Below are 17,909 nucleotides of genomic sequence, written 5' to 3' on the forward strand. Positions count from 1 at the left end.
TCTACAGTTTTGATGAACATTGTAAAGACGATAGTGCAGGCTATGGGATAGGAGCGTTATATTAAAATGTTTAGTCTACAGTTTTGATGTACATTGTAAAGACGATCGTGCAGGCTATGGGATAGGAGCGTTATATTAAAACGGTAAGTCTACAGTTTTGATGAACATTGTAAAGACGATAGTGCAGGCTATGGGATAGGAGCGTTATATTAAAACGTTAAGTCTACAGTTTTGATGTACATTGTAAAGACGATCGTGCAGGCTATGGGATAGGAGCGTTATATTAAAACGTTAAGTCTACAGTTTTGATGTACATTGTAAAGACGATCATGCAGGCTATGGGATAGGAGCGTTATATTAAAACGTTAAGTCTACAGTTTTGATGTACATTGTAAAGACGATCGTGCAGGCTATGGGATAGGAGCGTTATATTAAAACGTTAAGTCTACAGTTTTGATGTTGATTGTACTTTGATCGATATGTTGAAAAAGTTGTTAGAAAAGTATAAGTTTTTAAGTTAATGCCACATATATTGACTTCCTGTAGGAAAAAAGCCTTCCATATTATATGAGGTTGGTGACGTCATCATTTTTATTTTTGTTTTTCCAATGGAATTAATACCTTGCAATAAAAAGTGTGTATGTGTGTGTGGGTTGCGTGCGTGCGTGCGTGCGTGCGGGCGGGCGTGCGTGCGTGCGTGCGTGCGTGCGTGCGTGCGTGCGTGCGATAGAACAAATTCAAACATTTATTCAAGAGCGTGTCTGTTGTCCAATGTGTTCATTGGAGAGAACCCACTTATGCACCAGTCAATTGTAACCAAGGCCCCAGATCCGGGGGTATACCGGGGATAGCCGGGGAAATGGGCCTTGTTTTTATCCTTTCAGGTGGCACCGCAGTGCCGGGTGAATGCAGTGGTTTTGTCTTCGCTTTAAATATAGCGGCGAACGGGCCTTACCTAGGGTTCCTGGGGTGTGGGCGCATTTGGCGGGGATTTTACCATCTGTTCGTCCCCGCAGGGCGGGGATTTTAGCCGGGATTGGCTGGACCGAAAGTCAAAGTCCCCGCTATTCCCCGGACCTGGGGAGGCCGTGGTTACAATTGACTGGTACATTATACTGTGACTTGTGGAGTGAGCAGTGTTCCCGAAAAGTGGACCCACTTAATCAAGAAACCTTGCAACAGCGATTGGAACTACTCGGCCTTTTTCCATCGAAAAAAACTTCGGATGTGTATGGGCGGTTTACAATATCAGATTCTTTTACATTTAACTCCGCTGCAAGAAGATTGCATAGTAATTTCGATTTAGAAGTTGAAATTTATGAATTTACTTTTGGGAATTTAAATTAGTTATGCAATAATAAATTTCACCGGCAATCAATTTAAATTTAGTAATACAAAATACATGATAAAACACTGCAATACTTTAAAACGTTTATTCTATATTGTACGGACTCCTTCCACTGATGTACCAGCATATATTCGAGGTTGTGAAAAATGGCCGAGGCGTTCCAAATGCCCGCACTAGCCCCTATATCCATACAAAATATGTGTATTGCAGTAACTTGGCCCAACCTGTTATACAGTGGTTCGGTAAGTTGGAACAAACTGTAAGACTTTAAGCTGCACTCTCACGGATATACCATTTTGACAACTTTTTTTATTTTTTGTGTTGAAAAGAGAAAAATTTGGGGTAAATATCTGCAAACCAGTAATATAAGATTGCTGACAAAATGTCAGATCGCAGATTTTCATATTTCCGTTCGAAAATTAATGTTTTTTGGCTTAAAGTGGTACTACCGGTTTAAGAAATATGCATTAATAATCAATTTTTGAACTTAAATATACTTATACTCGGGACTCGATCACAAAAAGGGTTGTGACAATTTTGAATAGTCTATATATATATTTCGAGAAAATGATATTAAGTATTAAACGGTACCTAAAAATTGAATGATCCCCCAGTAAACTGGCTCACAACCTTTCACTTACAGTACCTATACATAATATTGTGCATAATATAATCACACAATTATAACTATTAAAAAAGAAGCGAAAACTGATACTCGGCCATAAGCCAGCGGGATGACTAGTTTGCGAATGGTTTGAATGTTCGGCATGTGATAGAAATTGTTTTGGTCTAATTGTTTGTTAGTATTTCCTTAGTCAGTGCAGCTTTTTAAAATAAATATTCGAACCATGCACAGTAGTACACAGTTTTGCAATGTTTGACTCAACACGTGATATTTTCAATATCGAAATGATTTCACCCCTAAAATGTACTGTATTATTAGTTTTATTGGAAGTCGTTAAAGGGACTGTACATCAGATTGGCATCAAAAAAAGTTTTTTTCTGTAACGAATCTCAGGACAGTTATCTTATAGAATGTGGTACGCTTTGATATCATAATTGTAAAAAAGTACCAAAATGTAAAAAAAATTGTGTCGGAGACCGGTTTCGAACCCGTGTCGCCAAAATTTTAATCCAGCGTCGTATCCACTGAGCTATGAAGGCTTTCTCAATTGGGTGACATAATTAAGCTATACAACTACGTCGGTAATATCACGTGACAACACCGACTAGCCAATCACGCATAAGGAATTAATTCTACCTGGTAGACATACCCAGTAATCTTTTTTAATTGAAAAATACGAATAAACTGCTAAATTTAAATATATTGTAAACTATGTGGTACTTCAGTTAGTAAGTTTCAATGCATTGTACACATCGATGCCAAGTTTATGTCAGTTTATGTCAGTTTTCGACAATTTTCTTTTTTTTCCGCTATTTTATCATACGGAGTACAGCCCCTTTAAAGCTGCACTCTCACGGATATACCATTTTTACAACTTTTTTTTTGTCTTGGAAAGAGCAAATTTTGCCGTAAATATCTGCGAACCAATGATTAAAGATTGCTGACAAAAGATCAGACCGCAGATTTTCATATTTCCGTTCGAAAATTATACTAACGTTTAAGAAATATGTCTGAGACCGGTTTTGAACCCGTGTCGCCAAAATTGCAGTCCAGCGTCGTATCCATTGAGCTATGAAGGATTACTCTAATGGGGGGACATAATTAAGCTATACACCTACCTCGGTAATATCACATGAATTCTACCTGGTAGACATACCTTGTAATCTTTGTTTAATAGAAAAATACGAAATAACTCCTAAACTTGAATAAATTGTAAACTATGTGGTACTTAAGTTAGTAAGTTTCAATGCATTGTACACATCGATACTAACTTTATGTCAGTTTTCGTCAATTTTCTCTTTTTTTTTCGCTATTTTATCATACGGAGTACAGCCCCTTTAAAATGCATGAACAGCATGAACTGATTGATTGAGAAAATTCGTTAAGACTATATTGATCTACCTCGAAGTAAGTTAGCCTGTTTGCTAGTGACTTGCAACTAAACGCTCTCATAATAATAATCATTTTAAATTATTTAACAAACTAATAGTACATTATGAACCATTAAGTAACTCTACAGACTACTTTCGTTTCACAAGTAAGAATTTTACTTCTTGATTAATTGGTCAGCAAATGGTCAGCAGCACCCCTTAATTTCTATACCGTCAGCTAATTGGTCAGCACTTTAGCACGACCCGAAATGATATTTTTGTTCAGAAGATCCCAACTCAAGGAAGGAAAACAAAGCAGGATCGTAGTATATTAACGTAAACAAGCAATTCTGAAAACAATGTGCATCCACTAGAGGATCCATGGGGGGGCGCAACCGTCGCCCCCCGAGCCACAGCCCTGAACGGTCTTAGTTTACTTTTTTATTTCAATAAGGGAGAATGGGTATAAGATACGCCCACCATTTCGAACTAGAATTGGTTAAAATTGTCTTGGGGGAATAACCACCTGTCAACCCTTTAAACCAATTACATGTCGATTCTGAGGGAGGGGCGCCCCTAAGATACGCCTCCTCTAACGTCGAATCCTCGCCCCGCCCCTGTGTACTATTTTTAGTGTTTTTCTCGTTGTGTTATCCTTAAAAGGTCTTAATTTCTGGAAAAATTGTTCTAGGGGAAATAAAATTTTATTTAACATTTAGAGATCTAAAGAGCTCATCTCCGATACTCATTTATTCTATTTGTCTAATTTTACAATGACTAATGACATTTCTAGTTTAAGTTCATAATAACCTAATGAAATCTTAATTTTATACAGTTCATTTCTGTGAAGTTCACAGGAAGTCAAGCACTTTTGATATACTCATACATCAAGTGATTTGCCCACTTTTATACATGTATCAACATCTTAAGCGTCTGTTGTAAGACCATATTTGGTGTCATTAAGTTTGGAGGAAAGATAGAAATCGCAGTGAATAATGCAACTCCATTAACCTCATACGTGTTTGTTAAAGCTGCACTCTCACAGAAATACCATTTTTACAACTTTTTTACAATTTTTTTTGTCTTGGAAAGAGCAAATTTTTGCATACATTTCTGCAAACCAATGATTTAAGATTGCTGACAAAAAATCAGATCGTAGATTTTCATATTTCCGTTCGAAAATTAATGTTTTATGGCTTAAGCCGTTATTATCGATTTAAGAGAAATGCATAAAACATCATTTTTTTAACTTTAATATAAAATTATGTGGGAAAGCCCTCAGAGTTGAAATATTCTGCATATCTTATGCTACATTAAGAAATTGAAATTGCTACTCAAATTAACAAAAACAGTTTCATATATGTAAACAACAAATTATGCATATGTTATAAAAAATAAAATGTTTAAGTCTCTTTTTTGAAAACAAAGAATGTACAAATTCACTTTTAGTATAACACATGATATATAAAAAAGTTATATCATTGTGGCTTGTATCATTTGTTTTGGGGGCTAATTCCGGGAATCAGCATTTTCGTTAATTTTCAGATTTTTTTACCACAAAACCACATTTCTTGTTTGATCTGATAGCATAATGTTTTCCAATACTATTTTGCACGATATGTAGCTCATTTCATTTCTGTGACCATAATTGTTTAGTTTTTGATTCAGGTATAGTCAAATTTCATTGCAGAATTTGACACAGTTTTTAGCAAATTTCGAATTTTCTCATTTATGTTTAATTTTCGAACATTTTACCCCCAAAATCACATTTCACAAAATGTGTGGTTCCTTTCTTTACGTATGTTATACTGTAGTACAATATGTAATTCTGGTAATTCTATTGCAACATTTGACGAAATAAAAGGCAAATTCCAGAAATTTTCATTTTCATTAAGTTTTTCCAACATTTTACCGACAAAAAATCGCCTTTTGCATCATGATGTTTATCTTTACTTTTAATATATGAATGCCCATTATCAGTTGAATTGCATTAAATATTCATAAATAATTATATATTTTAAAAAATACAACAATATCTGAATACTAGTTATAAATACAGAACTTCAACTATTCCAAATATGCCAAGTTGAGTGCATTATTATACAGCGTATTGGCTCAGCCTCCACGCTTTGGCTCCAGCTCCCTGGCTTTTGGCTCCAGCTCAACCCAGAAAAAGAGTATAAACATGCTATTCGGTTAAACAGGCGGTCATTTTTATTCCCGACAAAATATTTTTCATAACCACACCACATTTATTTCTGTGTATTTTTTCCCCATTTTCCTTGGACTATTACTGAGATTTTCATTTTTGTTTAAGGATATATATTAATCTCAACACATTATAAAATGTTTGTTATTAGACAAATTTTTCATTTTTTCTAAAAATAATATTGAGGATAATTGTTTAATTAAGTGTAAGATCGTAATATATTTCATCGAGTGAGCACCAAAATTTATTTTTTCACGAGTGGTGTAGCCACGAGTAAAATATTCACTTTTGGTGTTCACGGAGCGAAGGTGTTTTATACTGTAATCATACACTGGAACAAACATTTTTTTCTTTCATCTTATTATATGCCTAAAAATGGAATTAAAAGTCATTTAATAACACTTTTTGTAGAAAAACGCACCAATTTTGCATGCGCACGTAACGTCATTTTGGAAATGACACAAGAAAACTTAGCAAAATATTGATAAAAATACAGGTTTGCACGGCATTTATCATACCAGATTCTTTTTTAAAATATTCATTTAAAATTTACTTGTATGTAATATCAATAATAATATGCCTTTATCGACACCTCTTTTCCAAGAACAACCTGTCATCGGAGATTCTCATGAACAATATTTCTATAAATAAGCAAATACATAGAATAACTTGAGAGTAAATTTCCTTACTGAAATGCAAGTATTGTCAACATCATTTATTTCCGTACATTTCTACGTGCTTTTAAAGTGCCTTAAGTAATACTCAGTATCCCTTAGCGGTTTCAAGCGGTATCGTTTCCGCCGTAAAGATCTGGAAATACAGAATAAGGATAACGACAATGATTTGCGGAAGATTGTATGACTAATGGTAGAAGCTGTAACACTAGCAGCAGCAGCAGCAGCAATAATAATAATATTATTATTGTGATTATTATTATTTTAATTATTATTTTTATTATTATTATTTTTATTATTATTATTATTATTATTATTATTATTATTATTATTATTATTATTATTATCGTAGTGGCAGCAGTAGTATCGGTGGTGGTGTTGATGGGGATGAATTGGTGGTAGTTTTTGTTGATATTGAGGTGAAAGTGTTACTGTTTTGGGTGATAATGGTATGGTACTATTGTTGTTAATGATGGTGGTGTTGTTGGTTGTTTAATGGGTGGCGTTGCTGGTTGCGACGGCGGCAGCAGCAGCAGTGTCATGAACCATGAATAGTAATGGGGTACGGGGAATACTTTACAACTTCATTCATGCTTAGCAAACATACAACTATGACTAGTAATGGGGTACGGGGAATACATTACAACTTCATTCATGCTTAGCAAACATACAACTATGACTAGTAATGGGGTACGGGGAATACTTTACAACTTCATTCATGCATAGCAAACATACAACTATGACTAGTAATGGGGTACGGGGAATACTTTACAACTTCATTCATGCATAGCAAACATACAACCATGAATATTAATGGGGTACGGGGAATACTTTACAACTTCATTCATGCATAGCAAACATACAACTATGACTAGTAATAGGGTACGGGGAATACTTTACAACTTCATTCATGCATAGCAAACATACAACCATGAATAGTAATGGGGTACGGGGAATACTTTACAACTTCATTCATGCATAGCAAACATACAACCATGAATATTAATGGGGTACGGGGAATACTTTACAACTTCATTCATGCATAGCAAACATACAACTATGATTAGTAATGGGGTACGGGGAATACTTTACAACTTCATTCATGCATAGAAAACATACAACCATGAATAGTAATGGGATACGGGGAATACTTTACAACTTCATTCATGCAAAGCAAACATACAATCATGAATAGTAATGGGGTACGGGGAATACTTTACAACTTCATTCATGCGTAGCAAACATACAACCATGAATAGTAATGGGGTACGGGGAATACTTTACAACTTCATACATGTATAGCATACATACAACCATGAATAGTAATTGGATTGGTGGAATACCTAACAACTGTACACATGCATAGCAAACATACAACTATGAATAGTAATTGGATTGGTGGAATACCTAACAACTGTACACATGCATAGCAAACACACAACCATGAATAGTAATTGGATTGGTGGAATACCTAACAACTGTACACTTGTATAGCAAACACACAACCATGAATAGTAATTGGATTGGTGGAATACCTAACAACTGTACACATGTATAGCAAACACACAACCATGAATAGTAATTGGATTGGTGGAATACCTAACAACTGTACACATGTATAGCAAACACACAACCATGAATAGTAATTGGATTGGTGGAATACCTAACAACTGTACACATGTATAGCAAACACACAACCATGAATAGTAATTGGATTGGTGGAATACCTAACAACTGTACACATGTATAGCAAACACACAACCATGAATAGTAATTGGATTGGTGGAATACCTAACAACTGTACACATGTATAGCAAACACACAACCATGAATAGTAATTGGATTGGTGGAATACCTAACAACTGTACACATGTATAGCAAACACACAACCATGAATAGTAATTGGATTGGTGGAATACCTAACAACTGTTCACATGCATAGCAAACACACAACCATGAATAGTAATTGGAATGGTGGAATACCTAACAACTGTACACATGCATAGCAAACATACAACCATGAATAGTAATTGGATTGGTGGAATACCTAACACCTGTACACAGGCAAAGCAAACATGCAACCATGAATAGTAATTGGATTGGTGGAATACCTAACAACTGTACACATGTATAGCAAACATACAACCATGAATAGTAATTGGATTGGTGGAATATCTAACAACTGTACACATGTATAGCAAACATACAACCATGAATAGTAATTGGATTGGTGGAATACCTAACAACTGTACACATGTATAGCAAACACACAACCATGAATAGTAATTGGATTGGTGGAATACCTAACAACTGTACACATGTATAGCAAACACACAACCATGAATAGTAATTGGATTGGTGGAATACTTAACAACTGTACACAGGCAAAGCAAACATGCAACCATGAATAGTAACGGGGTAGGCGGAATACGTAACAACTGTATACACGCATAGCAAACATACAACCATGAATAGTAATTGGATTGGCGGAATACTTAACAACTGTACACAGGCAAAGCAAACATGCAACCATGAATAGTAAAAGGGTAGGCGGAATACTTAACAACTGCATACATGCATAGCAAACATACCATCATGAATAGTAATTGTATTGTTCGATGCTATGTATAATAAGAACAATTAGTTACAGACCCTTGTGTTTATGTAACGGGGTTAGTCAGACCCGTAACGGGATTTGTATAAGTTTTACTCTGAACAACTAACTATGGTTCTTCAAATACATGAATATAATGCAGTGAAAGCTATTCACTGACGACTAGCTGGTAGGCTAACAGAACATACAGAGCATAACATAGACAGTAATGTGGTAGGCTGGTAGGCGGAATAGTTAACAACTGCACACAAGCATAGCAAAAATAAAACATTAATAATGATGGGATTGGCGGAATACTTTGCATTTTCACACATGCATAACAAACATGCAACTATGAGTCTTGATTGGTAATGCGGAGTTCACCAAATTAATGTTGTGTCGTTCAGTATAGTTTTGTTCCTTACTTTGTGCCTGAACACAGGGTTTATATTCAATTGTTTACTACTGGGCTTTTACATAATATAGTTTTCATTGCGTGATCTTTACACTTGTTGCTTTTGTTTCATTCGTCGGCGTGATATTTAGGCTTTTTTTAGCCTAGGTCGTAACTTAAATTTAATGTTCAACTGGGATTCGGTTATATGACACCAGAAACTACGCGATAGTCTTGCAAGACTCATATACCAATTTGTTATATTTCTATCTTTGGAGATGTTTTCTTCCGTTACACAAGTTAGCTAAGAACAACCTTATAAGCATCTTCCGTAATTATCCAATGTGTAGTTCTTTCTTGTTTATAATATAAAGTTGATTCAGTATCATAATAAAATAGTGATATAAAAGAACGTTTCTATTTCATTATGCATAGCTTTTATGAGAGATATATGTCGTAGTTTTAAGGTTGTGTCGCTAAAATTTTAACTCAGTTCCACACCTTGACACATGATAAATGTAACACTGTACCGTAATGTAGTCGGCATAGTGGTGTTGGTTGTCTTTTATAAACGATATCTGACTAGTGCTAAACACAGGCATTTCCATGTAGCCTATTCACACAGGTACTATAAATGTGCGTATTTTAAGAATGTCAAGTGGTGTAATCATCATATAAACCTTGTGCGGTGAATTTAGCTTGGTAAAATGAATGTAATGTAACCGCATTACGGTTGCCTCCCTTAGTTATTAAATATCCATTTGCTGTCATAAACAACGTAGATATTACTCGTCATTTAAAAGGTAAAATATGATCAATTCAGTCATTTTACACGAACATCAGGTTGAACGCATTTGTTTAAAGAGGTATTGAATTACTTGAAGATAAATTATGATTTCTATGACACTAATAGTATTGTTAAAATTGCGATAAAAACGGGCAGTGAAAGACTATTAAATAGTATTATTGATGAATGACATAATGCACCAGTCAATTGTAAGGTTTAGCCGGGACTTTGAGTTTCGGTCCAGCCAACCCCGGGTAAAATTCCCGCCCTGCGGGGACGAGCTGATGGTTAAGCCCCGGCCGAATGCCCCCGCACCCCAGAGACTCTATATAAAGCCCAATCTCCTCTAAATTTGGCACTATGACAAAACCACCGAGGTCACCCGGCCCTGCAGAGCCACCTGGAAAGTAAAAACACGGCCCTTTCCCCGGCTATCCCCCCGGACCTGGGGGGGGGGGGCGTGGTCACAATTGACTGGTGCATGATAATGACTTACCAACTATTTATTATGAAATATTTAGATTACATTAAAAGATTCACAGTAGTTATTCAGTTTGGGTCCGGCCGGACTCAATGGAGTGAAAAAAGTAAGACTTCGACAGTGAATCGTTCACATTGCTGGGACAAAAGTGACAATCACTGATAATTGTTTGTTTTCACTGTTATTGACCATGTGTTGATATTTGAAAAGAAGGGGCGTTCTTCATAAAACTTCTTAAGTCATTTCTTAACTTAACTCAATTTCTTATTTTTCATAGTCAAATTACATAGAAAGGTATTATTGTTTTTAACGTAAAAGTATGTTTTTTTTTTTTTATAAAATCATTGAAAAATAAGTATTTCATAAATAGTGATGTTATTATATCATATGATAAGATAGATACAAAAGTTAGGTAAATGACTTCAGTTAGGAAATGACTTAAGACGTTTTATGAATATCAGCCCTGAAGTGTGGTGTTGAAGGGAATTGTAAGTTAATTCAAGATTAATAAGGTGATAATTCTTAGTTTATCTCTTCCTGGTGTCGGTTCTATCCTGCGTTGGCGTTTGAAGTAAGGCCCTGAACACTTTGTACTTGTTTTTACTCAGTTCCTTGAAAGGAAAAGGGGGTTGTGTGTTAAAGTCAACGCATTTGGATTTGGGTTTTTAGGTGTGGTGTTCTGTAATAAAGGTTTATATGATTTTTAAGGTAACTCAATAGGTGTATTGGGGCTTTGTAGAGTCCTTAGGAACAAAGCAAGCGGCCAAGTAAGGTCAGTCATATAGAGGCAAGAAAAACAGTCACTGTAACTATTGAAGTTATTTACTGATACACTTCGTCACTGTAACAATTGAAGTTATTTACTGATACACTTCTGAGGTTCATTTTCTGTCCTGTAGGTCTTTGTCTAGGGATAAATTGGCAATTGAACAGTCAGTATAACTAGTGATGTATTATACTGGTACGCGTCTGGTTTGGACCTATTGTTTGGCGCTGCATGATTTTGACTTGGGATTTAGTAGGCATAGATGTGAGGGATGTTACTACCATTATAGAGGCAAGAAAACAGTCACTGTAACTATTAAAGTTATATGCTGAAAGGTTTCTAATGTAGACCTATTGTACGCAGTGATTTGTTTTTGGGAATAATTTTACCGCCTGTGCCTTGTAAATTGGGAAAAAAGTTGACTTTGGGAAAAGTACAAAATCAGGCCAAAATAGCTTATAATATGGCAAACATACATGTTTTCACTTTTTTATGAATACATGATGCTGTGAAAGAGTCAGAATTGTCAAGATTATGTTTAATTTTAAAGAAATTCAATGCTTTTTTATTCATAAACCTAGTCGGCATATATCAAATTAGGAAAAAAATCAAATTTTGGGGGGAAAATGGACATTTTTTCGGAAGGGGAAACGGCCTTTAGAAGACAGTAAATTGCACCCAAAAATCACTGGTATGCAGTTTTGTGATTCGCTTTACTTTTTAAAGTTTTTGAGTTATTCTGACTACTTTAGAAAGCCATGTAAAAGTTATTTGGTAAATTAGAATGTAATTTATTTTTTAATTTAGCAAACTCCAATAATTTGTTTCTTTTTACGAATCATTGGTATCTAATATAAAAGACAAGGAAACCAGATGGAAATTCTTTTTATAAAGACCGTTCGGAATACGTTTCAAAAATTGGTGGGAGCGGTTGGATTGTTTATGATAACAAAAATACCTCACACATGCATTCTTAATGTTTAGAACAATCAAAATACTACCTATTCATTGGCATCCTAATGACACACGTTTTATATTTAATTGTATTTTTTTTTGTATTGGACATTGATCGGTAAATGGAAGAAGTCGTGTTGTTGTAATATGATATGCTTGTATTGATGCATTCACGTGACTTAACTTTTACTATATTCCTTTAGTTGCATATTTAAGAATTGACCTTACTGATTTTCGAAAATTTATTTGACAACAAACAAAAGTTATTATGTACAAATCATTGTTTTTAAGCAATTCCTCAAATACATGTTTTGCTCTAGTTACGTTATCCCCATCCGGACCGAACATTTAAGAAGGGGTATAATGTTTGGGCGTCCGTCCGTCCGTCCGTTTATACGGGACCATATCTAGGTAGGGATTGATCAGATCATGTTAAAACTTGGTCAGAATGTTCCCCGTGTTACAATATTGCCCGGTTGTTTTAAGGTTTGTACTAAGGGGTCAAAAACTACGTCATTATGTCAAATGTGAGAGAAATCTTGGGATCAAACCGAGGCAATATATTCGTTTCAAACTTTACGAAACATATTCAGGATGTTGAACTCTTGGACAAATTTTAAACTGGATCCCATTTGATAACAATAATGTCACTAGGTCAAATGTTACATTGTGTGTATGGAACCTAATAATATGAACCATATATTGGTAGGAATTGGTAAGGTTATTAGACACATTTTAAACTTTGTCACATGTGATCGACCATTAGGTCACTAGGTCAAATCGTCTTTGTTTCGAACCATATCACAGTAATGCTCAAAGATGGTCAGATTGTTTCCGTTTTTGAAATTTTAACCGCATTTTAAAAGTTTGTAATATTGCGTCAAAAAAGGGCCACAAGGTCAAATTTGAGAAGATTTTTTTGAAATATACTTAATGCAATATATTAGGTCCAAAATTGATCAATCTCAATCAAAAATGTTGTCCTTGAAAATAACTGACTAGTTTGAAACTGGGTCACATGAGGTCGGAAATAAGGTCTTTAGGATAAACCTTACAGAAATTTTGGTAACAAAAAGGAAATATACTCGCTCCAATATTTATGGAACCTAATCAGAATATTTGCCTCGATTAAATCTTTACTTATATGAAAAACTTCATATCGGGTCAAAAAAGGTTCTTATGCCAAATCTTACAAAAGCCTTGTGATAACTATATGAGTTGGTAATATTTCTCAAAAACTTAATGAAAGTGATTGTCTGATGGAATATTTTATCAGTTTGAAACTGGGTTTTGTGGGTTCAAAAACTGACAAGTAAACTTACACTGAAAGAAACTTGGTCAATTCTTTATGCTTTACTATAAACATAGTCTTATATTTTGAAAGATGCAAACAAACTCATATCTCATATACAGCGTTTGTAAGAGTTCATTATCTTTATCAACACATAATTATGCTTCTATGCGATATTTCACATATTTTGGTTGAAATATGTAGGGCCTGTATTGCATGCTGTAATGTCTGTTTTAATAGCACCGTCAGTTCGTCTGCCTCTGTCGTGATATTTCCCGGGCTCTTTTAAAAATCGCATGTAGAAACTATATTGTTTGTGATTTAAGAAGGTTACAGGTAGTTCGCAAGAGTGCACTTATCTTAAAGGAAAGACTACACATTTACATTTAAATTTTTTATTTTTTCGAAATTATTTTTAAGCCATATGTTGATTACACTAACTAAACACATTAAACACATGTATCAGCATAAGTGCAGAGGGAAGGCACTCACACATGTATCAGCATAAGTACAGGGGGAAGGCACTCACACATGTATCAGCATAAGTGCAGAGGGAAGGCACTCACACATGTATCAGCATAAGTACAGGGGGAAGGCACTCACACATGTATTAGCATAGGTGCAGGGGGAAGGCACTCACACATGTATCAGCATAAGTGCAGGGGGAAGGCACTCACACATGTATTAGCATAAGTGCAGGGGGAAGGCACTCACACATGTATCAGCATAAGTGCAGGGGGAAGGCACTCACACATGTATTAGCATAGGTGCAGGGGGAAGGCACTCACACATGTATTAGCATAGGTGCAGGGGGAAGGTTCTCACACATGTATTAGCATAGGTGCAGGGGGAAGGCACTCACACATGTATTAGCATATGTGCAGGGAAGCGGGGCACTCACATATGTATCAACATATCAGCAGGGGGTGGCGGCACTCAAACATGCATAGGTGCAGGGGCAGGTCACTCCAACATGTGTTACCATAGGTGTAGGGGAGGGGGTAACTCACACATGTATCAGAATAGTTGCAAGGGGCAATCACACATGTATCAGCATAGGTGCAAAGGGGGAGGGTCTCACATGCATCAACAGGGGGAGGGGCCACTAACATGAACCAGAAACAGTGCAGGGGAGGGAGGCTTTCACATGTTTCATCATGTGTGTTGGGAGCTTTACATATGTATCAGCTTGTTTGTTTGTGCGTGCGTGCGTGCGTGCATGCGGGGGATTGAAGGGTGATACGAGGGTATAGGGAACACTTACACGTGTATCAGGGATATCGGGGGAGTGTGTGGACATGGGGGTACTCACACATGTATCAGTGGGGTTGGAGCTCGCACAAATGTATCAGGGCGGTGGAGTTTATTGGTATGCCCGGGAGGGGAACATGCATCAGTGAATATGTGGTTTTTGGTGGGGATGCCCGAGAGGGAGTGTACAGAAGTCGGATGTACTCACATATGAATCAGTCGGGGATGGAACGCGCACAAATGTATCAGGGCGGTGGAGTTTGTTGGTATGCCCGGGAGGGGAACATGCATCAGTGGGGATCTTGTTTTTGGTGGGGATGCCCAAGAGGGTCACATGCATCAGTAGGGATTGTTTGTTGGTGGGAATGCCCGGGAAGGGGTTGGAGGAGTGTACGGAAGTCGGATGTACTCACATATGTATCAGTTGGGGATGGAAAGCGCACACATGTATCTGGGCGATGGAGTTTTGTTCGTATGCCCGGTAGGGGCACATGAATCAGATGAATGCGGAAAATGCGGACAAAATATGCAGGCGTGGCGGCTATTAAACATGTTTTAGGGGAAAAGGGAAGTGTTTGGGAGTGAGTGTCTATTAAAAAATGTATCGTGAGAACTTGGAGGAGTTGTACGGGTGTGGGATCACCTACACATGTTACGTTTGATGTATCAGATGAATTTGGGGCTCGGCATGTGTTGGGGTTTGGGGCACTCATACATGTATCAGAGGGACGGGGTGCTAGCATGTGGGGAAGACTACTCATGCAACACGGATATTGAAGGGTTGAGGGATGTTCGAGGGTTGGGGTCACGCACACAGGTACCATAAAAAATGTTTGTTTTTACATTAAGCCGTGGTGTTCGAAATAAGCAGCTTTAATGTAATAACATATGAAGCTGTAAGCGCATATTTTAAAGGCATTATGATCATACTTATATTATGAACAATATACCCTATATTTACATTTTTGTTTGATTTTACAACTTCAGATGAGCGTGAAACACGATGCTGAAACGTCGACGTAGACCTTCGCCTAACATCCATCACATTTTGAAGTCACTATAGACATTCAATATTATGATTTAAATTTACAGAAAATGCGAATCTTATATTTAAAAAAATAAATTTTAAATTTTACGATTAAATTCTAAGAAAGATGTCAATCGTTAATGAAAATTAGTTGGTTAAAATGCGCTTTATACAACAAATATACCGTTTATAAAAGTGAAACAAAATAGTAATCATGGGGAATTGTTTGAGAAAAACAAGACGAAAAACTGATCATAAGACGCATCGAGCAGAAATACGTGATAATGTGCGATCGCATCAGATGGATAGACCAATAGAAAATATACAAGGACCTATTAGAACACAAGAATCAAGTATCAATGAACTAGTCAGTGACATAGAGAGACACATCGAAGACACCACGAGACTTCAACAAGTGTTGGAGAACAAAACACATGTGGTGGCTACATACATGGAAGAATTTGTTGATCGCATTGGTGAGGACGTAGAAGCCCACAAGCGAGACTATCACGCCCAGAAGGCCGAGATTTTACAGCAGCAGCAGCAGGTGGATGAAGCCTTCAAAACGGGTAGGTAAAATGTAAACACTATTGGAACGATGCAATCCGGTATTTAAACGACAAATTTGATTCTTTTACTTTATCGCTGTCAATTGTAACCATATCAACATTTGCTTGTCTACTATCATTGTTAATATATTGAAATCCCGGTTAGTAATTACAACACAATTTTAACTGAATATAGAGTATATCTTCACACTTTGTATCCCTTTAAGCGGCGAAAACACTTGTAATCCAACAGTATACAATAACAAAATTACAATGGCAAGTATTATTGTCAAAACTGAATAATGATTATTTAGATTGTTCAGCCTTTGCTTAATAAAAAGGGCAATCAAAAGCCAATAAGCCTCTCGAAAGTTAAATAGTTATAATTGTTGCATTCATTTAAAGATGCAATCTTACTCCCAAAAAGATTTACCACAATTAATTATATTGTTTTAATATTCTCACAATGATGAATAAATGTCGAAAATAATAGTTTTTATGACGAATACCGAGTTTAATTTGAAAGAAATGAGCATAAAACACAGTATTTCTATCTTATGAGACTATAGTAGATCACAGTAAATCTTTTAGCATTCACCAATCATTTATTATTTTTGCGCTTTCTGCTATTGAATACACACTTACAATCTTGTTATCAGTAATTAATATTTTCCATAAATGCATTATTAAGTAAGAAGAACAAGGTCAATCAGTCAAAATTGGTGTGTGTTAAACATGTGTATGTATTGATTTAAGAGTGTCACTTTAAAAAATAAAATGCTTACTGTAACACCCTTATCGTGTGTACCTTTCTCATTTTATATCTCATTTGAAAATTCAAAACCTGGTTTACAAACCTCCAGAAAACGCTTTTGGATAATTAGGCCATACCAATTCATTTCTATGTTTAGCGTCCGCGAGCGGATAGGTTTTAGTCTTCCCGGTCGAAAAACAGCACAATTTATATGATCATAGATCTTACCGAAATATTTCCCGTTTACTTTAATTTCGATGACAAAACACAAGTGTAAACAGAATGCCCATACGCTGTACTTGTATCCTTTGTATTTGATATATGAAATGATGCATTCAGTGCGATTTCCATGATCAACCCACTAAAATAAAAGTTTTATTTGAACTCAATACTGTGGAAGTCTATCTAAAAAATGAAGATTGTCCAGAATTGAGGCTCTAGAGTCTATATTATACATCGAATATCACTAATTTGGTATTTGTTTCTTTCGGGGTCCGGTTTTTTCAAGATAGTTAAACATCAAAAACAATTTGGTTAATTATACCTCACGTGACTTGTCCATGTTAAAATCTCATATACACATCATGGGTAACATCATACCGCACGGTTTTGACCAGTTGACATGATTCTGTCACATAACACGCGCGTCTTAAAATAGACTTCTTTGGTTTCCCAAGTCAGAGGTTGATATGACAATCATGGTGGGGTTTCTTTATATGAGGTTGCGAAACATAAATTGTACGCGTACGCTTGACTAAACTTGCAGGTGGTTGCAGTTGTGTTTAAAATTCCGTTGCTTTATTTATCTTAAATTTGTTCTAGTTGGCTTGCTGTTTT

At 36.0% G+C, this 17,909-nt stretch overlaps 1 protein-coding gene across 1 annotated transcript in view; it reads left to right on the forward strand.

The window, feature by feature from the left end:
* LOC128204253 (uncharacterized) overlaps positions 1-17,909 on the forward strand; it is a 20,331-nt gene continuing 2,422 nt past the window's right edge. Inside the window, exons 1-2 of the mRNA XM_052905650.1 lie at positions 1-143; positions 15,731-16,339. Of these exons, the coding sequence (XP_052761610.1) occupies positions 15,985-16,339 (355 nt within the window). The 5' untranslated portion in view covers positions 1-143; positions 15,731-15,984. The remainder of the gene's footprint in view (positions 144-15,730; positions 16,340-17,909) is intronic.

This window comes from Mya arenaria, chromosome 10 (assembly GCF_026914265.1).
Source record: "Mya arenaria isolate MELC-2E11 chromosome 10, ASM2691426v1".
Taxonomy (NCBI): Eukaryota; Metazoa; Mollusca; class Bivalvia; order Myida; family Myidae; genus Mya; species Mya arenaria.